The sequence below is a fragment of the Anarrhichthys ocellatus genome, unplaced genomic scaffold, assembly GCF_004355925.1.
Source record: "Anarrhichthys ocellatus isolate YVR2014 unplaced genomic scaffold, GSC_Weel_1.0 scaffold4, whole genome shotgun sequence".
Classification (NCBI taxonomy): Eukaryota; Metazoa; Chordata; class Actinopteri; order Perciformes; family Anarhichadidae; genus Anarrhichthys; species Anarrhichthys ocellatus.
Genome location: NW_022280034.1, coordinates 3267291 through 3292956, shown reverse-complemented (window position 1 = coordinate 3292956; position 25666 = coordinate 3267291). Strand labels below are relative to the sequence as shown.

The window sequence follows — 25666 nt, the reverse complement described above, 5'->3', positions numbered from 1 at the left end:
GGAGAGGTCAATACTAACTCCATATCCTGTCATCCTTCCCCCAGAAAACCTATAAAATCACCATAAATCTAGAACAGGATGCACAGAAAGGGTTGGCTGAGGTCGCCGCTATCCGTTGATCAATTACTCAATTTCCTCGCTAACGGCTGCAACAAACTGGGTGAGCGAATCGGTAACGGTCTGCCTACCATCTCCTGAGACACTTCCTCGGGCACGTCTTTGTAGAGCTCAAACAGGAACTCGATGGCGTTGTTGTCCTTGTACTTCCCGTGGAGCTTCTTGGTGTCGTCCATGCGCAGCCACAGCTTCAGGCCCGACTTCACCATGTCGTCCTCCTCCGCCAGCTCCACGTGCACGCCGTTGTCCTCCTGGAAGAAGGGGTGATCCAGGAGGTCCTGAATGGTGAACCTGCAGCAAAGGAAGGAAAGCAGTCGTTAAGACACATCTTAAAAGGACCAGCTTGCAGTTTTTTAAACCCAGACCTTGATTTAAAGTTGTACTTTATAATGCATTATAGTCATTTGCATGGTAGAAAGTGTTACCGACACATCTGTCAGCCTCCTGGTTTTGTAAATAAAATATTATATTGTTTTTGATACAATCCTGCAGCGGCTTATATGATTCATTGAAGTTGTTTAAACATGATAGAAAACAGCATTTTAATACAGTTTAGGTAGAAAAACAGCGAGCCACTTTGTCAGTTGCACTAGTTTGTAGTCAAACTCCTTTTCAAATCAGCCAGAAGAAAACTCCTGGAACAGGGATTAGTGCACTTTATAATAGAGAATAAGAGAGCTGTTTGTTATTTTAACGGTGTTGATCACAGTGTGTGTTTCTACCTTTCATCGTTGTTCATACGAATGCAGCCCTCAATGATCTCCTTGAGCTCCGGGACTTTGACTTTGTAGAAGCTATCAGGTTTCATTCCCTGTGAACACAATCAGGAGAGTTTGACTTCATCTGCGGGGCTTCATACTGAATCGACCAGTACCAGAGGAGGGTGCTGCTTTAAACAGAATCAGTGATCAATAGCATCGATCTCATCCTTGTGCATTTATCCCGCAGTTCTCCTGTCAGGAGGATCTAATCGAAGCAGTAGCAGACACTCCCACCTTCACTGCATGTTAATGCTCTGCTTCGAGGCATCTCTTCGGCTCTGCGATCATGTCAACACCAGAAGGGACAACACCAAGAGCTCGTAGCTACAAATGGAAAAAAACCGTGACAGCTGGAGCTCGTATGCAGAGTTTTCATCTCAAGACTGAAAATATTCAGGCTACTCACTTATATGAAATGAAATAAGGGAGTTACTCCTAAATGCTATCACGAGAATGTAGATAGATTACAGCAGAGCTCCCATCCCTAAAAACGCAGATAAGAGAGCGAAGAGTCGAGGTCAAAGAGATGTTTGGCCGACAGATACCCAAGCAACCAGCTGATGTTAGGTCAAAACACGCAAATAATTAGAGTGATACAGACTGACACACGTCACAAAGAAGCTGCCGTCTGCCTTGTTATGACCACAAATCTTCTGCTTAAGATATTTTTGCTCCCTTTTTAAGTGAGACAAAGCACGAAAAAACACGTGTTTGACTTTTGTAATTGTCTTCAAAGAATGCATTCTTAAACCTTTATTGCAGTTGTCATATACATAAAGGTACATACATGACATCTGACCTGTAAATTGAACCCATCCTAAACATTTAGGGGCAGTGGGCTGCAGTGGGAGCAACTTGGGGTTTCAGCGTCTCGCTCAGGGACACGACAGTAGCAACCGGGGATCGAACCTCCAACCTTGGGGTTAAAGGACGAACCGCCCGCTGCGCTACAGCCACATTCTTCTGATAAGTTACATAAGAATTTCAGCCAAACTCACAAATTGCGTAGCCCAAAACTGAAATGCTATTATCTGAAGAGAGCACAGAGGTCTCTTTGTTTGAAGCTTTTGCTTCAGTTTCCTCGCAGGCACCTTCAGAATGAATCAGGTTTCAAAACCAAATCTAATTTATGACTCGTTTATTTTTTCCTGAGGTGACGGAGGTCAAGATCGGATCTTGAGAAATAAAAGACGGTTGTCATATTGATTTTTGTGCATCACATTTGTTAAAGACAATCATTTCAATGATCTTAAAACAATTATTTCACATAAGAATAAAGCATAAAAGCCTTCAGCTATGGTCATGACGACGGGCTTTGTTTCTGAGGATCCGGAGTAGCCAGCGGATATATACGTGCCAAGACTTCCTTTTCATTGCGCTGCTAATCGTTTACAGTCCGATTAGCAACTTGAGATGCGAGACTGGAGTTGGTGTGAGAGACGGCGAGTACGATCTTTGGGTTTTGGACTCTTGGTTGGACAAAACAAAAGATGTGAAAACGCAAATCTGGGCTCTTGGGACATGTGATGTGCATCTTTCACTATTTTCTTAAATTTAAAAACCAGACAGTGAATCATTAATGAGGAATATAATATACAACTATAACTATAATTAGTTACAGCCCGAGCCGAAGAGCAGCAAATTCCTGCAGTCAGGTTAGAAAATGACGTGGAGGCTCTTATAGTTGCAAATTAAAGCCTGAGGTATTGTCAATGTAATTCATACTAGAAGGCTTATTTCCTTATTAATTTACTTCTGTGAAATTGAATCCACATTATGAACAAGACCAAGAAAAGTCTGCAGACAGTTGAGACCACCGACATGGAAAAAAAAACATGTCCAAGAACTTTACAACATTTGTTTATGTTCTGCCTTTCACATGTCAAGCTATATCCTGTCGGCCCCTTTAATAGCAAGTGACTTCAAGTACAAGTCAGACATATAAGTGAACAGTGTTTAATGTTTTATACCAATAAACTGACAGATGTCGTCTGTGCTGCACATGCATGTGTAAGCTGCTCCGACTGCACACGGAACATTATTATGTTGTCTTGTTTGTGGAGGAGCCAGAACCACAGCGACTCATTGGCCTCGTCGCTTTTCTCACATTCTCACTTTCCAGCCTCCGTCAGAAGCTGCTTGCTTTGCGTCCACGACACGCACGAAACAAACAGCCGTCTTTGTGCGAGTACAGAGTGAGACACAATTTCCCAAAACATATAATTCTACCGTCGCCTGCTTCTGCCCACCGTGGCTTCATCGAATGAGAAATACAGCAGCAGTTGTTGTAATGCTACAAGTCTTAAAACTCGCTATACTGCTCCTGGTCTTCTTTTCTAAGAATTCCCCAATAAATGTTCTGTGTAAAACTTTCTGATATGATCTGAATCAGTTGAGGTCCTGCGGGTATCTAAGCCCTCTTCATCCGTAAACAGAAATGTAAGAATTAAGATGGCTTCTATTAAAATATCTTTTTTCTGCAAGGCTAAAGTTCAGACAAAACATTTGCAAACGTCAGTGTCGTTAAGTCCTTTTTATGCGGAGAAGGTAATATTACAGCGAACCAGGATCTTTGATCTGGTAGAAACACTGGCAATCAGTCGAACATGTGCGAACCTGCGTCATGATTGCAGGCTGAAAACAAAAAAACTGGTCAGATTATGGTACAGTTCTACACCGCGAGCTTGTAATGGACAAACGGAGGCTTTTATTCCATGTGTGGCCTCGCTACTTTCCAAGGATTCAGGATATCCAGACGTATACACAAGACATCCTCTAATTCCACATGGAAGAAACGTATGTGGACAATTACATTAAATAAACCCGAGGCGGTCCTCCCTCCGTTCCCTTTACTCACACTGGTGACTTTGCGGTAGATCTGGGCGGCGTTTTGGCACTCGGAGTACGGGTACTCAGAGGTGGCCATCTCCAGGATGCACATTCCAAAGGCGTAGACGTCCACCGCTTCGTCGTACTTCTCCTCGTACATCTCTGGGGCCATGAACTCTGGTGTTCCTGTCAGGGTTTCACAGGGCAGAGGTAACGGTCAACGGTGCTGCACATACAAAAGTACCACCTAATGTTACAAGACGAAGGGCTTGTTTCCTCGTCTTCTGTGCTTTTTCTAGTGTTTCAAAAGCAACTCCGGTTTTGTGCATTGTTTGTGTTTCAAAAATCAATTTCTTTGGTGATTTGACAGACGGAAAGACGACGGGATCCAAGCAGCAGAAAATGGAACTCTAATGCAAAATAAGAAGCATTTAGGAATGTAAACAAAGGCTTAATTTCATTGCAGTCCCTCTACAATTTAAGATTCATGGCATTTTCAATGTTTCAGCCAATTTCCAAAGAGCTCTTAAATAGTCATAAACTGTTAGATTTAAGCAAAATGGTGTTTCTGATATCAGTGGAAGGAGATCTTTGTGTAATTTATCTGACAGAATGTGCACTTACCAATGACACTTTTAGCGAAAGAGGCACTTTTGAGAGTGGCCAGACCAAGATCTCCAATCTTGACGGAGCCGATGGGGCCGGTGATGAAGATGTTGTCACACTTGAGGTCCCGGTGGATGATGGGAGGAGTGCGCGTGTGCAGGAAGTGAAGCCCTTTGAGGATCTGACGACTCCAGCGCTGCAGTAGCTTCAGTTTCATCTCCTTGAACCTCTTCAAGTACCTAGAACAAAAGAGGGACAAGACTAAACATCCCGTATTCAAACATGCACGGGGAGAGTGTGCCAGAAATAACTCATCTCTTATTTTGACAGCCAACAGGAAGTTTTAAAGTGAATTATCTCCCGGAAGATTGTATCCAAAGTGAAGCTATTCTTTATTCTGCAAGCTGTCAAACATCAGACTCTTTTCTATGGAAACAGGATATCCGCCATTTGAGAGATGCGACACCTTCTTGTAAAAAGACAGAGAGGAAAAAAAAGACACTGCTTTTCGTTATGGAGGTATTCAAAAAAAATCTTTTCTCATAAAGGACTGCAGTTTAAAGGGGAATCGGATGGAGGGACTCACGTTTTGAGCGTGCCTGAGGTCATGAGTTCAGTCACCAGGATGATGCACTTGTGGCCCTTCACCGTCGACTTCCAGGAGTCGTGGAAGCGGACGATGTTCGGGTGCTGCAGGCCCTTCAGCATCTCCACCTCCTCACTGAAGCGCTGTCGCTCCGCTTTGGTCAGTTTAAGGGTCTGGAGAGAACATCACGCTGTTGTGAGTTTACGTGCACAGTCGTTTAGTTACATGACTTATTAGCACCGTGTCATTTCTGTAACCGATGGAGTCACTTCAGCAGCTGTTTGTTTGCTTTGTGGCTGGATAAGATAACAAAAGACTTTGTTGATCCCGGGGACAAATTCACGAGCCTCAGAATCAGATTGCCATTTGGTTTCACGTCATTCAATCAGCCTGACATCGTCTCCGTGTTATGTTAGCCGATTTCTGCTTGGGAGAGGAGATGTTTTGTTTTGCACAATCAATGTCATTTTCAGTCAACACAGAAAGCGATATCGGTTGCTAGGAGCAGTCCTCTCAACATTGTTTTTAGCTCTGGCACTGGGCTAAAAAAGTACTGCGTTTACTGCTCTGCTGGCTTCTATCTGCAGTAATAAAAGCCTCAGACTTTTATTCCACCGTGTGGCTCATGATTATCATTGTTTTACTCTCTATCTAGTTACACCTTGTGTTGAGGATGCACCTGCATACATAGTAGCGAATGATCTGAAACCTCTTCGAGGTGTTTACATGCTACAGTATGCCAGTTCCTGAGCAGGATATTCAGGTTTCTCAAAACCAGGATAGAGTTTATCCAGGTAGGACCTTTATATGCACAAACACAGAAGTGGTATACTCCAAAAACCTGATCATCACCGGTATAAAAGTGTGATGTAAACACTCCAGAACAGTTAATAAATAAAGAAATTTAACTAGAAGTAAGACGTTTTTTTTTTTTTTTTCAAAGTCAGGAAAGAGCTGCATGCTGATGAAGGTCATGTGATATGACTGAAAGCTCCACTAAATGGACCTTGAGGTGAGACTGTTTTGTCAACCATAAAAGATGCAGTTGTGTTGACAGCTGAGTTGTGGAGCTCTGGTCCCGTCAGGGTTTTGTACGGTTACGTAAGAAGGTAGCAGTAAACACCGCTCGCAAATACACGGGACCAATTTGATAAATCACTGTTACTTTAACTAATGAGCTCACAGCGGGACCGGCAACCACAGGTTCATCCATCTGGGCCACCCTCCAGTTACATGATCACATTTATTTTCCAATAAGGGGAGCTCTGACTCGACACATGTCAGGTGGACGTTTCCGAAATCCAATGTAAAACTGAACCAAACACGGCAATCACGCTGGATGAACAAAGACATTTCTGTGCTTCCTCTTAGGATGAATGGCCCGATTTTAGCTGCTGCTGGAGTAACTCTGCCTGTGGTGGGTGGTTAGTGGAAAACTCGTGGGAGACTTCAGGACCATGAATCCTGCATTGAGGCGGATTTCTGGGAAAAAAGCTCTGCATATGTTTATGCTTACTATCAACTTAACCGCTACTCTCTCTCTCCTTCCTCTCTGCTCTTTCTCAGTGAGTGCAGAGGTGTTGCTGCTCAATCAGACTGTTTCAAGACCTGTCCGGTGTGAAGACGCACAACGCAAGACCCTCTTTTACCTGCATCAGTCACCTGTCAGGACATCATATTACACCAGCGACTCAAACATGAGGCCCGGGGTTCAAAAGAGGGACACAGAGGTGACTTTTTAAGTGGATCAGTTTATGATGTGAACACAGGCTGCAGCTTATTCCTCAAGACCTCTGTCAGAAACACTAAATGGTTTTACAAGAACATCTTAAAGTAATGTCTATATAACATGTTTATCCCTCAAATGTTAATGTATATTGTGAACAAGCCAGTTCAACTTTTATCTAAAAAGGACCTTAAAGACGTCAAATCAACGGACATTGAGGTCACTAGATTTGCATCTGCATCATGACATAAATTATGGCGTGAACGTGTGCGGTTTGTGCGTGAGCCAGGGTGAGTGAGTCAGTGGGTTTATATGGGTTGATGTGCATCTGGATATTTATGTATCTAAGCGCGATAACACCGGACCCCATGCATGGCGAGCTTTGTCTCCTGTGGATAGTCGCCTGTGCAGCGGACACCGAGTCAGCGCAGCACGCGCTAGTTGTGGCACGCGGCCCGAGCCACTCGGAGACTCTGACATATCCAAAACCGCAGGACTTACTAGAGTTTGGCATGCAAAACATTAAAAAGCAAAATGCAGACGATGTTTGGCAACTTCAGAGGAGCTCTTGGAAAAAACAGAAGTCCTGCTGTGGCAAAAAATGTGAGCCGTAGAACAAACTACGTGACTCATCAAAAAAGGTGTCCAAAAAACTGAGGAATTTCTCATTTAAAATGCCAAAGAAGTGGAAAATGAAGTACAGATGGAAACAACAAAGCACAGATATGAACTGCATTAACACTGCCATGCTGTTATGTGGTTTTATTGTTATTGGTTAATTTCAGGCTCACATAACGACTCCTCCCAGTAAAAACACGCACTTTAGCTGCTAACAGCAGGAAGGAAAAACCAACCACACAGTTTGACTGAGACTGTTTTCCCATCAGGACCAATTATTAGAAATGATTATTTAATTCATAACATATAACTACAGTGTGTTTCAATTAGACTTAATAATATCTGTCTTTGGTCAGAGGCCCTGTTGACAGCAGTGCACGGCTTCCATCTAACTTTTCCACCAGATATTTGACTGCATCTATCTACTGCTCTCTTCCTCCTCCCCTCGTTGAAAAGTGAGGCATGCGGGGGGGGTACAATTACAAACCACCTCCATTTTGAAAAGGCAAGCGAGTATATCCATAAAAACAGTCCAGATTAAGTGGTGTGTGAATGAGTATGAGCTAAAAGTTTTCTCATGCTGTCGCCTCTTCCAGCTGGATATTTTATTCTTAGCTGCTGCTGGGAAGTGTGTGTGTGTGTGTGTGTGTGTGTATGTGCAATAGCTGGGGTTGGAAATATTTGGGCTCGGTGCCACATAAGTGGAGTTACATAAGCAGTGTTGAGTGTTGATGGTAGAGGAGCCATTGGTATTAAGAAGTCCCTGTCAGCGCCCCTATTATGACAACCGGGACATGAACACGACATGTCAGCCGACATTTGCACTAAATACGGTGGCGTCTGCTGCGGGGTTTTAATACGTTTGCACTGTCCTGATGTAACACTCAAATAGATTAAGTCTGACCAGGATCCAGTCAGTGTGGGCAGACTGTGGTGTCTGTAGGAATCTTGACTAAACACAGAGGGAAAAGTAGGGCAAGTGAAAAAATAGATTCACTCATACCACTTATAGCCCACAAGGATTTAAGGGTTAGAAGCTGGAGTCTCAATGCAGTTTGTCAGCACCATGTCTTGAACACTTGGCTCCGCATTCAAAACGATGTTAAATTTACTACGAGGAACCTCGAAATGGTTATGAAACAGTCTCAGTTTAATACTGATGCCTCTATGTGACCTAAATAAATAAACGAGACCATCAGCGAGAACATGGCCTATTTCTATACATTATTATTATTATTATTCGTAACGCCCGTCATCGTTGCAAACGGGTTGGATTCCGCGTGAAATCAGTCATGCAGGTTCACAGAAAGTCCTTCAGCTCAGACTCCAGCAGCAACCGGCCCACCGTGGACAGAACCGGATCCGGCTTCGCTGTAGCCTTCGACCTGCAGTCGGAGCTCCGGCGGGAGGAGGAGAGCTGTGCACCCGGCAGAAGCGTCTCCTCCTCTGGCCGGGAGCAGAGCTTCGCTTCGCTAATTTGGCGCTACCAAGGTCACAATAATAATAGCAATTTCCTAAAACAGCTGGTCGCTGTAGTTTTATAAGGAACGTCATTTGTTGGGGACAATTTTCAGCCGTGGATTAACACACATATGCTGAGTTAGTATTTATACTGTACGGCATCAGGAACGTGAATGTGGGATTAACTCAAAATAAACCACAGTGCCCATGTTTGTCGTAATGAAGGAACAGGTCACACAGTGCAGCAGTTTGGCTCATTTATTAGTGTTTTTAATAAAGTAAATTGAGCTCTATGGCTCAGAGGAATGAGATCAGACTTTGGCTACAAAGACAACAGCCTACTTGTTAGTAGGACCAATTCTTTGTTGGCTTTGGTCTTTTCATTTGTTGACAATAAGAAATGTAACGGATATTGCCAGCTCAAATAAAGTGTTTCAGGGTTCTGCGAAATTGTAATAGCCATTTATGACTATTTTCTGATCATTTATAGTGTTAACACATTGACAATACATTGAAAAAATATGGTAAAGATTAGTTGGTTATGAAAACAAATATTAGTTGTAAAGCTAGAAAAGACTGTTAATAGACAGTATGGGATCGAGGCAGATGGAGAATATGTTCAAAATCTGTCAATCTGTCAAAGAAGAACTTTTTGTGTATTCCGGGAATAATCGTATTGATCTGGCATACTTTTCCGTGTACCTTGACCTCTGCTTGAACCTCTTTCTGACACCTCCTGCTTAAAACCCCAAAAAGTCAGAAGGATAAGGTAAGTCCTCCCCCCTCCTCCTCCCGTCTTCATCATACTAGGTCAAAGTTCACAGAGACCTTTGGATGACAGAGGGGAGAACCTTCAGAGCTCGGTGACGACCAGCTCGCAAAGAACTGGGATTGAGGTCAAAGGCAAAGAGGGAAAAAAACAGTTTGTCGTCATGCCTCCAACACTGACATACCCGTCCTGAGTGACATACACTTTGTATAAACACGCACGTAGGCACTTACACTGGTACAGTGTTGCATTTAGATGTTTGCAGGTGAGAACTGAGGTGGCAGTGTGCTCTTTCCAAGAGAAACCCAACATGTTCTGTAAACAGAGCGGGCAGAGGGAGGTGAGCCATTAATCTCATCAGGACCGGGGACTCAAACCGGCCTCTGACTGCTGCTCTCACACCGACTACCTGACCCGACTTGTGGCGCCCGGCTAATTGCTAATTACCTGCACGAGTAGGAGAGACCTAGATGCAGGATTACACTGTCTCTCGCGTATTTTCAACAGTGAAAAGTCTTTTTCCATCGGGTTTAGATCCTTATTTTTTTAGAAATTAATGTAATTTACAGCACGATCCGTGAAAAATCAACTTGTTAGTGTTCTCCGGTGTACAGACTATGTACTTAAGCCTACTTTATTTGGCATATTTGCACTGCTTTTTCTTATTCCTTATCGGCCAACATATAACACCAATATCAATAAACGGAAAAAGCTAAAATGGGCTAAAGCTAAAATACATCTGCCTGGTCCATATATGGGTCTAGCTTTAATATATTTGCACAAAGTACAAGGCTGTCCTCTGTTCTGCACAGTATGAGTTGCCTCAGAAAGTATTGCGTCACCTTGATGCACTGATTTGTTTGAGATCTGGGAGATCTTGTATCTTTACTGTGTTTACTTTGTTATTCTTGACATCTCTTAGCCAGTCTGACGTTTGCTTTTAGAGACTCACTAAAACCTCAGTTAACAGTCTTCTATAAACTGCTCTGCACTCATACGAAGGTCCTTCAAAGGCCTCTCTTCTTAAATAATCCTCTTGCCTTTTCAAACTGAGATTTATGTTGTAGTAACGGGTAACTTCTCCCTGCACGCTGCCCACCTGATACACCTCATTCGTCCACATCTATTACGCTTTTGACATGACAGCTTGTGATAACAGAAATGACAAATACTTACTCTATAGTTGCTTTAGGTATCCATTAAATGCTTAAATTGTAAACTGCAACGGCTGAAATGTCAGCGCATCGATAATGTTTTGGGAACTACCCAGACTGATCACAATAATTCATCAGTGGTTCATGAACGATGCCGCCTTTGTTCAACTTTAACACTCGTAAACGTCCGTGGCGTGTTTGCAGTTTTAAGACCAGTTTGACACTTTTCAGCTGAGCTCGGGTCAAAGCTAAGTGGAGAAAAGAGGACGATCATGCTCGAATCAGATCAAAAAACAACCCTGCAAGGAAAGGAAGCTTTGAAATGCCAGATGGGAAAGCATAGAGCCGGTTCTGTCCACGTAACAGCGTTTGAAGAGAACAGTGTGAATGCAGAAAAGACTTTGTCCTCAACAGAGAACCACAGAAAGATCACAAGATGCCCGGAAGATACACAGCCTGACTTAAGTCCTCAAAAATACATGCAGAGCAGCTTAGTTATGGGTCGTATCAATCACACGATACATAACATGCTTTCCAAAGTTGTGTCAAATTTGTTAACAAAAATATCTGCAATTTTACCAGCTTGTGTTCACCGCTGCTTGTTAGTAACTTCATCTACTGTACGACTAATTGTGAGAAGCCTACTTAACCGAGAGGCTGCGTGACAATCTGATAAACTAGTAATGTGTCACATGACATGTGCATCCTGCACACAGAGGGCCAGTATCGAAAGATGTACGGCACAGCAGCCTGTCAAGCTTCGTCATAGTTACGAGGCCGAACCTGTGGGCTCTTAAACCGGATTAATCTGAGCCGAGCCACCAGGAGACTGTGGCAGCTGCAAACAATAATGTGCGTACACCTTTACAACCCTTTCTCCATCGGTTACTACTACTGGAATCATACATATTTTACTGTGGTATTATGATGTAAAACAGAGAAAAGCAGGACATCTGCATATTTGAGAGGCTGAAAACAGCATTTCCTGTCATTTTTGTATGGAAAAATTTTGAACAATTGTCAAAACAGTTATCAATTATTTTTCTGTTGATCGATAAACAGTACCTGCACTCTGTGCAAGGACAATACAGTTGAACTGAATCTAAACTAACCTCACGCCCCCTCAGAATTCACTGTGTCTTGACCTCCGTGTCAGGAGCCACAGGTCTGGACGTCACTAAAGTGGTCACCGTTTGATCCGTCCTGATGCACAAAGCTCCGCACATCTGGAAGTGCAGGCAGAACAATATCTGCTAAGCTTTGCTGGGAACTACTACCTGACTGAGATATGACGTTAGAGCAAAGCGCTTTGAGGTTGTTATGACCCGAGGCTCAGCAACCGCCAGCAAACAGAGGAGGCGCTTTCATCTCAGGTTTGTCTTTTTTTAATATTGCTTTTTTTACTATAAAGCTGATAAAAATCCCTGAATATGACTTGAAATTCCACATACGGGAAAACAATTGAAACATTCTTTTATTCATTTTTTAAATATGTTTTTGTGAAAGTCTGGGAAACGAAATGTGTTGAAACGGTATTTCTGGCGACTTGTTTGTTTGGCCTGCAGGAGAGGGTGCAGCCGCATAGTGTTACACTGACAGACAGGGATGTGCTATCAAAGTGCCGCTGGCAACCAGCACCGGATATAGTCTACGAAGTGACAGTATGCAAGCGGTGGCCTTGTCACAGGAAGGCAACGAGATGAAATATGTATGAATGCTGGACTCGCTGCTCAACTCTGTCCAATCAAAATGACTCTAGAAACCCAGAGGGGTCGAAGATGAATGTGAACTGAGAGGACAGAGTTCAAACCTGGGAGGAACACGGACTAATGCTTTCTTGTTGACTGAGAAAACACATTACAAGTGTTTGTTGACGGGCATTGCAACGTGCCTGAGTCCAGACCAGGCTGAGCCATTACTGTACACACCGATGGCCGATTCATTCCAGGACTCACGTGGCAACTGAAGAGCACATTCACACCCCCGACACCTCCGTCCTGCGCGCTCCGACACACGGTCAGTTGAGAAACGACCCGCGGTGACCCCGATGAGCAGGCTTTTCTCTGACCAACTATGGCCTCAGAGCCCCAGCAGCTTGTATAACTTCGGTTTGTTTATGAAGCAGGAAGTCGGGCCTCAAGCTGCATGAGGATCACATGTTTTCCTCTGAAGGGACGGCCGTACAGTCGAAACACTGTCAACACTGTAGAGAAAACAGGCATTTCCAGTGAAAAACAGGATTTGCTTTTCTCTTTACATCATTTTATAGATTATGTTTGGGTTTTGGGCTGTTCGTCGCACAAAACAAGCAATTTGAAGAACTTGGGTTCTGGGAAATTACACATTTGAACATTTGTCACTATTTTCTGATCATTTGTTGACAGTTTAATCAATTAATACATCAAATAAGCAGCAGATTAAATGGAAAATACTCGATAGTCACAGCTCCATCAGCAACATAAAAAAGTAGTCTTGGAGCATTTTTATTGTTGTTGCTTTTGGGTTTCATTGGATGTAAAGCATAGATATTTTTATCTATTAATTATTAAATTGTATTATTTAACAGTGCACATTGATAAAAATAGCAAAAGAAAAGCATCCGAGGTAATAAAACCGTAATTGAAATAGTTTGTAGGCAAACAAAGCAATAGGATTAAAAGGAAATATTAATGTTTAAGACATAATATAGTGCCGTAAACAGAATAAACGTTAATAGACAGACAATGAAATGAGATGAGGGCAAGTCTCTGTAGATAGCGAGAGTCCGGGACACATATCCAATAATATAAGATGCATATATACAGTAGCTGTGGTCCTTTAAAAAGACAACACACAAGAGTCTCCTCGAGGGATCAATATTGATGTTACCTTGAGAGGAAACGCTTGGTGTCAAGAAACAAACTAGAAAAACATGAAACAGAGCCAGTGACTGAATTATATGTGAGTCAGCAGAAAACTATTACTGGAAAGTGGAAAACAAATCCACCTCATGAAATCTCTCACATGAAGAATCGATCCACAGCACCCGAGGGAGACCAATAAAAGCAGCGACTCAGCAGAGACACAGGCAGCACGTTAGTGTAGGTGGAAGAACAACAGCTCGGTCATTAACACCGGCAGACACACAACCAGTTCATAATCTCTCTGTTTCCACTTAGAGCTCCCAGTTTGTGGCGGCAGAGTTACTTACTGAGAAGCTTTTCACTGCTGACAGATGACAATTATTATCTTTAGATGAAGCTTGATCACTTGCAGTCGATAATATCTTTGCATTTTCTCTGTTATGACTGGTTATGTTTGTTGAAGCCTTGAATGTAATAGAAAAACAAACAGAGAGTCAGATTACTGTGTTTGTACATCTCCGTGGCCTGACTTCTGGTTTATGTAAGATATCACATTTAGCTTTCTGTTAATCAGAAATGACAGAGGCTACTGCTCACGTTAACACACTCTTTAACGTGAAAGGGAGGAGTGATCAGAGGGGCAATTAGTTGGTTGCAATCTGCAATCCTCTAATTTAACATTTAAGTTAAATACGGCCTTCAGCGACACTTATTCCTTAATTCTGTGACACTTAAAGGATTCTGTAGTTATCTTGAGTCTTCAAAGCATCCGACAGGTTTGTACCAACCACACATCTATCTCCTGCACCCACTGAGCAGCCCTCTCCAGCATGGATTAGATGAGCGGCAGTGTACAATAACCCAGTCTAACACAGACAGAAAGACACATTCAAAGCTCGCCTTCACACCTACAAGCAATTTAGTTCCCCACAGAAACGCACCAAGCGGCCCCAGGCCCCTGAACACTCAGCTTGCACCTGCATTATCCGCCCTAAATAAGACACTAACACACTATCAACAGCAGCCAAAGAGACGCTGTTATGCATCTTGCAGGGCAGTCGCCAAATGGGTGCACTTTTCATACAGTACAGCCTGTCCCCCCGTCCCCCGTCCCCCCTCCCCAAAAGCAAACAAAGTGACGTGCTGCCATGTGTAAATGCAGGCCGTCCTCTCGGGCCTCCTTCACTTTCTCCTCGGAGAACTTTGGCAGGCCCTGATAAGCTGGATCTCGCTGCGCCCTGCGAGTTAAAGTCAGTGTTGATGTTGGCTACAGCGGGACTGATAGGAAGCCCACAGCTTGCGTTAAGTCACTGAACACCAGCCACTTTCAGATAAAAGGTTTACGCAGCCAGGCTTGTGTGAGGCCCAGGAGAGCACGAGGAGCAAAGCAACAGAGGGCTGGATTTGCGTCCTTGAACCTCGTAGCTCCAGAGTAGCAAGACGCTAATACGGTTTTACAGCTTTAAATTTAAATTTAATCCGGGGCTATTATATGAGCATTACAACTCTGAGCTGAAGTATACACACTTTCTGCCCAATCAGCCCACTTTCATTAATGGTTCCAACTCTTACTACAGTGGTGGTGCTGCAAATCTTCCACCATCACACCTCCTTCTCCTCCTCCTCTCATTCTGTCCTCTGTTACCTTTAAATATCAGTCGAGCTGAAAGTGGAAATTATTTTCATTACTCACTAATGTGTCAATTATTTAGTCTAAAACATGTCAGAAAAATGTCCATCATAAGCTCCCAGAGCCGGAGAGGACGTCTTCATAAAGCTTTTTATTGACTGACCAACAGTCCAAAACCCAAAGATAATCAACAAACACAACAACAACACAGCAAACACTCTTTGAGAGGCTGGAACCACTCAATGTTCGATGCGTTTGCTTGACTGAAACAAATGAATCAGTTACGTATAAGAATTTTCTGCCATTAGCCATCAATTAAATGACCAAATGCTAAGGCACTACTTTGATGCAATGTTATAATTTCATGTCAAGTTAAGTAAATCAAGATCAAAAGTCAAGTTATGCTTCACAAGAAACTTTTTTAAGCCTTAAGCCCCACAAGTTTACAATAAACTAATCGCCACTATAAAAAAAGGGGATTGAACCAATTCTTTATATTTGAGAAGGTGGAACCTGCGAATGTTTGACATTTTTGCTTAAACAATGACTGAAATTATTATTCCATGATTGTGTCTTAGTTGTTAAAGCACTAATAAAGACAGACAAAGCTGAAACAGTGCGACGACAACGGCTGAATATCTTTTGAAAATTAACAAAAAGTCTGAAACTATCCGACTCTAACAAACAGCACAGATGAACAGCTGATTCATAAACGCAAACACTAGGTGGAATATCAGAGGGTTCTGTCTCTCTGCTTGTATCGATGCACCCGAGGCTGCTGGCTAATTGGTATTTTTTTTAAAAGCACTCGAGGCGACGGCCCTCATAAACACTGAAACAGTGCTGAGAATACAGGTGGCTGTGGCGAAGCAGAGCAGGTAGAGAACGTCTGTACAGAGCGCGATGAAGGAAAGTGTGTTGGTCTGTGTTTAAAAATGACACACGAGAGTATAAAAGTGTCAGGCCGGAGGACGCGAGGGGGGAGCTGCCCTGGAATGAGATCAGGTATTGTGCAACAATTGCCCTTTAAAAAAAAAAAAAGAAAGGGGGCTCACCAAAAAGGATACGTGCCAACAGTGCACTCATTCCTCTCAGTTACTGAGTAACTCACTGACTTTGCCGGACAGAAGCTTTATGCTCTTGATTCGGCTATAAAATCATGACATACAGGAGCAAACACAGCAGGTTGTAAACTCGTTTGGACTCGGTGTAGAGGCCGGGAGGAGACCGTACAATGGCTCATCCATTTTTTAATCACCATACATTTCCCTCAAGGCCCAGTTTACAGTATGTTGCCTGTATGGCGCCTGGGTCACCTGTGAGGCCGTGGGGGGTTTGCTAGGCAGCTGCCACATGGGAAGGTTTTACTTTAACAGCTCTAAACTTAAAGCCTTTCAAGATCCAAAGTTCATGATAAAGTTTTTACACAACAATTTCTTAATTATTGTAAAATGTATGATAAAAATGACTTGATTAAAAGAATGAATCTGCATTTTATTCTATTCATCTATGTGTACTTTATCTGAATTGATGAACAACTGGAGAAGTGGGACTAATTGATCACGATTATCTACTATCACAACAAAAGGGAGCAACTGCAAAAGAAAACTTACAGCATTTAATAAATATAACATTACAAACACAAGGAACACGAGTGAAGTAGAGGTTGCAGCACATCGTCCAAGAGGTTTTACAGGTGGACGTAACTGGATATCTAAAATGTGTGAGGCAACCAAAAGAGGAAATGAGCTCTCTAGATGAATTCAATGTGTGTTCAGTCAACCTGTAACTACACAAATTTCTCTACATTTGTTCGAGTAAAAACAGTTTGTTCAAGGAATGAGAAGATTAGATAAGGAAGGACACAGAGGGCGGGAATCTCCGAGCACGACGTCCAGATATTTTTGTGCAAAGGGTGTGGAAATAATCATCGGTTGAGGCTGATATTTATATGTTACAGTTGAAGAATTGTGCTGTCGCTTTAGTCTTAGTCGATGAAACTCTCTTTGGTTGATTTGTCGTTCTTTCTGCTGAATGACTTGTTGTTTAAGTGGTGCTTTTGTTGTTGATTCTTTGGGATCATGTCATTAAAACTTACCGATTAGTCGACAAGATCATACGAGCGTTAGTCGACGGATGTCTAAATGTTTCATTTCTCTGTTTGTTTGGGTGTTTTCATGGATGTTAGTTCTTGATTTTAAACTGAACATTACATTTTAATGATTATTGAAATTATCAATGCCCATGAAGGGACTGGAGCCGTGTCTTGTATCTTATGCCGTCCTGGCTGAGCTTCTGTGTTGCATGTCATGGAATAATCTAAATGTATCGTTTGCTTTTTGTTTGCTGGCACAAAAACAAAGATCCAGAGAACGACGCCCAAGACAAACCAGTGTAACAACAGAGACAACACAGCGCACACAGGAGATCTCCTCCGAGTGTCTCAGTTATAATGACGACTAACTCAAACGGTGATCTTTATATGGTCCCATTCTGAGCAGCTGATCTTCTGGCTCAGGCTCAGCAACACATAGTTACAACAGCTTAGGGCCTTTTCTACCTGACTTGTAATGACGCACCTTGGACTGCGGCTCCGTCAACATTACAGAGGCGATTGTGTTTAGCCACCAACAGCCAGCTTTTGTGTTCATTTAAGCAATCAGGGGCACACGGGGAGGACGGGGTGGCGATTTCAGTTATAAGAAACGCGGCATGCAGTCGAGTCCGTGTCTTTGAGGTTAACTTATCACAACAGTAACCACATAAACAATGGCCTCCTTTAAGCTCATTAAGGGGCGATTAAAGGGGGCTTAACTGGGCTCATGTCTGAAGTCAGGCGATGAAATAGCCAGCTTATTTCCAACATGGACCACGGCCAAAGAGCCACAACACAATGTGTCACACTTATTTCCCTCAACAGAAGTTAAAAGCAAGCGCTTTAAAAGTCACACCACACCTGCTTGTGTTTGACCTGAGGTTGTGAAAGTTAGGACAGGTAAAGGGACATCCGGTGTCTCTCAAAGATCCTGGGTGGGACTCTCTCTCTCTTCCTTCCTTTCCCCAAAACAGACGCTTGTTGTGTGAACGCACAGGTGGGCTCTCGAGGCAGAAGTCCCCACCTGTTGGTGCTGGGAGCTTGACCCCTCGGGGGCAGATTCACTTCCCCTTTGTGCAATCCCTGACTGTCTGCGTGCCGGTGCCTCCTGCAGAGCCTTTAAACGCAATACAAAGATCCCGCCTCTGTGCAGAGTTCATTGGTGCTTTTGTGGCTCAGCAATGTCAGAATACAACTCCATCGGACTGAGGTGATTGCTGACAGCGCAGTTTAATTTGAGGTTTAGAGGGAACAACTTCACACCTCAGTGCAAGATACTGATACCAATGCACGTCACACAAAACAGCAAATGTAATCCTCCACTGTGCTATTGAACCATGTAAGCAGGAGGAGAGGCAGCTGGTAGCCAGGCTATTTGGTGGCTGCATGCCAAACCCTAAAAAAAAACCAACCCTGTCACCTCTGTCTGAGTGTTTACATGCTACACGTGAGCCACACATTATCTCTCAGATCTCTTGGTACTGCCTCGTATGATGGGAACATTTCAAAGCACAAATGTAACTATTATCATCCCCCCCAAAAATACTGCTGGCAGATCATCACGGCTGAATATTTAAACGGTCTGCTGCCTCTCGGTTGTTCTTGGTTTTGCGCGTGGAGGCGTCCAGAGGAACCAGCCTTGGTGTCACCAGTTGTTAATGAAAACAGAGATTAGAGGGGATCATGGCGGGCGGAGTGGTTCAGTGGGAGCTGACAGTTTGACCCGGGTTACCATGAACGGGCCTGACACAGCCCAACTCAAGGTCAACAAGGAATAATGGTCAGTGGATTAGCTGCTTCACATCAACTCTGATGACCTGAGGGAGGAGGAGGGGATTAGAGCATGAGTGGGGCAGGAGAGCAGGGAAAGTACCTGCCTGTGTACCTGACACAGGTTTGATTGCTATGGGAGGTAATATGGAGTAAAATATGGCTAAAAAACAATGCATATTTGGTGTGGAGGTGCACATAAAGGAGATCAATCCTGGAATATGATGACACAAATGTGAGACTGAATGTATCGTTGCTTTCATCAGCAATCATCCAGCTATTTAAAACAGCTAATAAAATGGTTTTCCTCATTTAAAACTATTTAAATGTGTGCAGACCTTTTCCATCCAAATTGGCAACTGTTGCTCTACAGTGAAATATAAAAGAAGCCTTCCTACCTGTAGCTCACACCATGCAACCTCCACTGTCGTCTCTGTGTCCAGTCCCTTATAGACCGTCTTGAAGGACCCCCTTCCGATCTCTATGTTGAATTTGAGGTATCTCCCATCGGGCGACGTCGCCACCGCTTTGGTCTCCACGTCCTCTCTCTGTTCCTGCTCCCACTGGGCATCAAACATGGTGCGAGGCGAGATATTGTGCTTCTTGTGCTGCTTGTTCGGAAGTTCATTATCAGACTCCGAGTTGGGGTCCCGGGCGCTGGACCTCGGGACGGGATCCCAGTTCCCACCTAGAGACCCGGCTGCGGGCTCCTGGCTGCTGGGGGGCGTGTTGGAGCTGGTGCCCGGGCTGGAAACTGGGGAGGGCGACGGTGGGGACTCGTCGGTTTTTTCATCCTCTGCCCTGGACTCGGACAGCGTTGGGATATTCTCAGCGGACCAGGACAAGGCTTTGGAAAGGGCGCCGCTGTACAGAGGCGAATCGATGTCCATGGTAATTTTCTGAAGCCCGTAAGAGTTTCTCCGTGCGCCACAACCGAGCGTCCTCAGCACGGAGGGGACCCGGGACAAGCAGTCGTCCGTCATATCCACAGGGAGGCCTGGGAAACCGCGTCCTGGGATCTCAACCTGCGCATGTGACATTGTAGCAGGTTCAGCGCCTCCTCGGTTTAGAACCTGAATGTGGAGATGGCATCAGGATACCGTTACAATAAGTTCCGAGTTACTTTTCCGTGATGTCAGAGGCTTTAATAAACAAAGGCTGGCCACAAAATAACAGGTCTGATAACATAACGAACCAGTTCATGGCCTGCAATATATCTGAAATGACATTACCTGTAGCGACACTCCACCGAAATATATTTTAGTATGCAAAAACAAACAAACACAGGAAAGTAAGAAAAGTGTACTTACTCATTACAGCCGCTGCGTAAAACAAATCACATAAACGCAGATTAACGCATAGTCCCACTCAAATAATCAGAGTTTTCCTCTTCTCTCCTCTTTACGAAGTCCTCAGCCATAACCTCTGGTGTATGAGGACGGCTCTGCCTATATCAACAGAGCTCCGGAGGGCTGTGCGTCCCGTGCGCGCCTTCCCAACCCCGCCCCTCCCGCAGCTTTGACGCGCTAACACGACTATACCAGAGGGAGTAATTACAGAGGGATTTGAGGAGTGTTTGCAAACTAGTACTCTTTTAAAACCCCAACATTTCATTAGCGTGGTCCGATTTTCATTTCATGCGTAATTGGTGTCCAAAAAGAGCTTTAAAATCTAAATGTGGGCCGTATTGTGAGCTGCATAGGAAACGAGGGGACAGTGTCTCAGAGAGGATCCATAAACTTTGTGTTTTTTGATATTTCCTTGTATTTATTAGCTGGATATGTGCCAGGCATAGCCCCCCCCCCTGTTCACTTCGCACTGTGAGCAGGAGCCCAGCAGAGGAACAGGATGTTTCCTCTTCTAATTGGCCCCTCACTGACAAGTGCATCTCTAGTTTCTCTGAATTAACGAGTCACTTCACTAAAGTCTGTCGTCATTTGGCTAACCTGAATGAAGGTGTGCAGCGTGCGAGTCTAACCTGCAGGGGGAGCCACACAGAGGACAGAAGCTGAAACAGGACACTTATCAGCCAAGGCCACCCTGGCTGGGCCCCACCTGTCCCGCACACACACGCAGGATTGTTATCATCCCCACGGGCAGGAACAGTACATGATGTGAGTGGATCATCTGTTCAGTACAGCTGCAGGCAGAGATCCCCATCACTGCGGTGCACGTCTGCACGGTGCTGTTAACATTATCACTCATGGTTTACACACAAGACGTCTCAGAGAAACAAAAAGGAAGCAGGTATAGCAAATTTCTAATTTATTTACCAACAGGATATGAAAAAAAAAGAAAGTTGAAAATAGACAGAAAGAGAGGATATAACAGTAGCTACAGCACAATAACAGGATGACAGCAGTCTGTACATGAAGTCCACTATGATTACACTCAGCTGAGTCGGGCCAGGATTGGTGGTTCCGAGTCTCTGTGGTGTTCCTCTTCTCAAAAGAGAAAGTCCCCCTGGTGTTGCATTCTGGGATTGCTTTGGGATGTCTCGTTGAGTCAGGAGAAACAGCTGAGCAAAAGCGTCACAGCTAATTATACCCAGGAGATTTGTTAACGGGGGGGAGGGGAAGAAAATAAACAACAAATCGAAATAAAACTAGTCGTATTTACAATAAAGAAACAGCTGGTGGGGAGAGATTTCCCCCGGAGTATTCAGATAGTATTTAGTCCCCTGAAAAGGCCCATTGCATGTTTAAATGGCAACAAGTGTTACCTGCGACAACTTTAAACGTGGCGTTACCTCAAATGCTCTTTTTCCCCCCAAAAACACTTAAGAAATGATATTGCTTCTCTTCCAATGAGACAAACTAAAAGGCAACAACGACTGCAGGACAAAGTGTCCTCTGGGCTGAGCATTGAGGTGCACCTTGGGAAAAATGTGCCCCGCGAGGTTCAGTACGAGGCCTCCCAGACGGAGTGTGTGTGTGTGTGTGTGTGAGTCCAGCATCGCTTCAGAAGAACTTGACCCCCTTTCCGTCATCCATGGTGATGATCTCTGCTTTGCCGTCGGTCTGTAACGCCTGCAGCGAGCGCAGCAGCATCCAGTCCTCTAAACCGTGGAACTCTGCAGGAGCAGATTACAGTTACGGGCAACAAGTTTGCACATTTCTCCACAAAAACAACCACTTCTAAAAACTGCACAGATCTTTCATTTTAATTGAAATATATTGCACATATTTTATAGTATTATTTAAAATATTTTTGTTGTAATATTCTTCTTTTCTATATTAAAGCTTTCTGATTTTAGCAATACTTTTATGACAAAAACCTACTGATTCTGAATCAAATTCTGATAAAAGATTTAAAAAAGAAGTGATATAAACAAATAAAACATACAAGATGAATTAAAAATAATACAATGAATAAAAGCCTCTCTTTTTGTACTTTGGAGAAGTGATTTAAAAGATGTCAGTGATTCTGCAAAGTGTCCTTGGACATCCTTTGTTTACTCTCAGTGATCAAATATACTGTATTTAAATAAGTTAATGAGCCTGAAATCCAATGAACGGACTCCGATTCATCTTTACGTTTGTAAATGGTTCCGTACCTTCACCTTCTGTGTCATCACCATTAGACAACTCATAGAGCGTAAACACAGAGTTGACCATCCCGATTTTGGAAACCTGAAATGTTAGAGAACAGAATAGTGATCAATGAGGACAGACACAACACGTGTTAAAAGTTATTTTTTGTACCGGAGGCATGAGATCTGGAGCACACGGTTATAAATAGAGCCTTTAATGAGGTGCAGCAACTAAGGTTTTGACAAAGTCGTTAATCAGACATCCAGTTCTGCTGGTAGTGAATCATCCAGCTGGGACTTCTGATAGTCTCTCTCACTGTTGTTTTAATTTGAGTTACATCATCATTCCTGATGATCTGTCCTTTTACCCGGACGCCCTGATGCCTCAGCGGTCCTTTCCCTGTCTGAAAGTCTCTGTCCTTTAACATGTGTACATGTAAACAGCTAATTACAGCCCCGGTTACACATCGACATGGGCGAGACATCTAGCTCGTATGACATTTAAGAAATCAGGTTACATGCTCTGACGACAGCGGATTACTCTGCTTTTAAATGTACTTCTTATTTATTGCTTCAGAGAACATTTCCTCCTCTTGGTCAGATGTACACAGTACGGACAGAACGGCATGTGTTTTACGGTCCATGACTCACCCACTGGTGTATTAGCTTTCCCCATTCCTCCGGTCGTCTCCACATCACTAAACACCGAGACTTGTTTTTGTCCAACCATTCCAGGTTTCCTGAATCGTTAAAAAAGGAGAAAAAAGTGTATTTCTGTTGAAATGAATTCACTGTGAGACACAATGAGAGAAGTATTCCTAAAATAAACATTTAGATAGAAGAAAATTTTACCTTTTTTCCTCAATTCCTCAAACACAACCTGAATGGCTTCCATTGACAGTTTTCCTGGAATTCAGTTAAGGGCAAACCAAAAGACATAAAGTAACAAATGTTGATGCTTATGGCCTCGACTGAGCCACAGGTGGACCGTAAGGATACGTTCTATCTTCTTGTTGTTGAACACGGGGCTCTCCTGAGCCTCCATGAGGTCCAGGGTGTAGACCTTGTGGTGCCGGCAGTAAGACAGAGCCAGCGAACACCAGGCCGCCAGCTGCTTCTGTCTGGTGTCAACATTGGGCTGAAGCCTGTCCACAAAGAGAGAGAGAGGAGCAGAAAGACGGTAAACAGGAAGTCATACGGAACCGCAAACACCAGACGAAGATTCAATCCACCTGTAAATGTAGCGTTTGTCTCGCTTTCCTTAAAAATATATATCTAACATCACATTCAGACCATTTTATCAAAGTCTGCTTCTTCTTGTTATATGCCATTTATCCCACGGTGTCTTCAAATTCTGGTTTTCTTCTGTTTTTAGTGAATATTTGGACAGAATAAAACCATGTTATGTTTTTTCAGGTATTAAATTCACTGAATTAGACATTCCTATTTAGTTAGATTATCTATAAACACTTTCCCAACTGGATTTACATAATATTTACTATTTTTGTCCACCGGCTTTTGGTCTGGTATGTTAATATTAATTGAACAACATATATTTCTGACAATAATGTTTGTAGAAAGTCTTTTCCTGCTTCAACAGAAACAATGTCCTCCGTGTACAAAGCCTCTGGAATGAACTTTAACCCTGATCACACCTCACTGATGCTGTTGAACGGAAGCAAATCTCTGCATCCAGGTTTGAAAGTAATGTGTAAAGCTTTACCAGTAGAGTGGCGGCTTTTATAGCAGCAGATTGAGATGTTGAATAATCACGTTTGAGCCCTGTTAACATTGACTAATCAGCATTTTTCTGATATGCGTCGCTGATCCTCCCACATTCTCTACCTATACACTTCTGATATTTTAAGATTTTACTGACCACTTTTAAGGCTCTTCATGGCCTCTCCCCTCTTAGTACCAGACACACCTTTGAGATGCTCGAGCAGAAGTCTTTTGTCTGTTCTCGAGGCCTGGTTTAAAGTTAAAGAGGGCAGAGCGTTTGCATTCATGGCCACGAGGCTCTGGAACAATCTGCCCGAGGGAATCTAGTCGGCTGAAGTCAGTGATCTCCTTTAACTCCTCTCTAGAAAATTACTTTAATTGGGAAGCCTTATTATGATTTTACTTGAGCTTTAATTTAGGTAGGGGGGGTTTACTGGGAGCTGGAGAGGTGCCAGTTCGCCTCCTTGGCAATGCCGAGGTGCCCTTGAGCAGGGTACTAAACCACCAACTGCTCGGGGCACCTGTGCACAAATATCTCTCCATTAATGCATGTGTATAGAATAGAGTTTGTGCTTGTGTGTGTGTGTGTGTAAATATTACAAATAACAAGAGCTTTATTTTTGTAGCCTTTATGAAGCACTTTGTGATGTGGATTTTGAAAAATTATATAATTAAAATATAGTGTGCAGCCATAATTAAAAAAAACATTTGCAGTGGAATCATACATCTGAAATTGCAAAACCAGCCAGGTCACACTGTTTAATAGCTATGATCACAGCTAGTTAGTGCTAACAGCTAACGTTAAACTCATTCTCTGAACTTGCACACACCAGCGTTGATTATCTACATGTTAATGTTTGTAAATAACCGCATGCAGTCGAGCCTTATTGGGTCAACATGCGTGGCTGTTACACAAACTTTAGAAAGCTAGTAAGTAGAAAAATAAATCCACTTCCTTAGCATTTTGTGTTTCGTTTAGCCATGTAACCGAGATAACGTGATGCTAGCTCTCAAAAGCAACGTACGTCGATTCAATAACAAGGTAACAATGGCTGCTAGTAAGCAGAGTTGATAAATGGTTTAAGAAAAAGTTGACTCACGTAAAAAACGGTGGGAAACTATATTGCCAGGGCCACTCAAAACTCATTGCAGTTGATGCGGTGTTCACAGATGACAGCTTCCGGAAGAGCGTCCACCCCCTCAAATGGTTCCGACTAGCTACACTGACTTTACAAAATAAAACAAATAACTGTAAATATACATGGAAATATATAAAACAAAAATATTAACAAATACATACATAAACAATTAAATACATAATACATTAATATGAATACATAAATTAATAAATATAAGTGCGAGGGTTAAAGCCTGAGTAGAATATAATATCTGATTGAATTCAAATTAAATGCATTTAGCAGATCAGGAAGAAGAAATTAAAATATTA

General features: G+C 43.1%; 2 protein-coding genes across 2 annotated transcripts in view; both read right to left on the bottom strand.

The window, feature by feature from the left end:
- Window positions 1–20422, bottom strand: part of wnk4a (WNK lysine deficient protein kinase 4a) — a 36074-nt gene extending 15652 nt beyond the window's left edge. Inside the window, exons 1-7 of the mRNA XM_031843308.1 lie at window positions 20276–20422; window positions 19364–20038; window positions 4900–5072; window positions 4332–4552; window positions 3736–3893; window positions 840–928; window positions 189–408 (exon numbers count right to left, since the gene is read on the bottom strand). Coding sequence (XP_031699168.1) covers window positions 189–408; window positions 840–928; window positions 3736–3893; window positions 4332–4552; window positions 4900–5072; window positions 19364–20005 — 1503 coding nt within the window. The 5' untranslated portion in view covers window positions 20006–20038; window positions 20276–20422. The remainder of the gene's footprint in view (window positions 1–188; window positions 409–839; window positions 929–3735; window positions 3894–4331; window positions 4553–4899; window positions 5073–19363; window positions 20039–20275) is intronic.
- A 793-nt stretch (window positions 20423–21215) lies between these two features.
- vps25 (vacuolar protein sorting 25 homolog) lies at window positions 21216–25406 on the bottom strand. Its single transcript, XM_031843646.1, has 6 exons — window positions 25320–25406; window positions 23497–23642; window positions 23350–23403; window positions 23149–23237; window positions 22522–22597; window positions 21216–22038 (listed from the first exon to the last, which is right to left on the bottom strand). Exons 1-6 carry the CDS (start codon window positions 25364–25366, stop codon window positions 21926–21928), a joined length of 525 nt encoding a protein of 174 aa, XP_031699506.1. The 5' UTR covers window positions 25367–25406; the 3' UTR covers window positions 21216–21925.
- Between the last annotated feature and the right edge of the window lie 260 nt (window positions 25407–25666).

Bases quoted from the DNA above. Each gene is read 5' to 3' on its own strand.
- vps25 (XM_031843646.1), bottom strand. From the start codon at position 25,366: ATGAGTTTTGAGTGGCCCTGGCAATATAGTTTCCCACCGTTTTTTAC. The intron at 23,404-23,496 runs GTATCCTTACGG...ACTGAATTCCAG, and splicing joins CAACAACAAGAAGATAGAAC to GAAAACTGTCAATGGAAGCC. The intron at 22,039-22,521 runs GTACGGAACCAT...CTGCTCCTGCAG, and splicing joins TGATGACACAGAAGGTGAAG to AGTTCCACGGTTTAGAGGAC.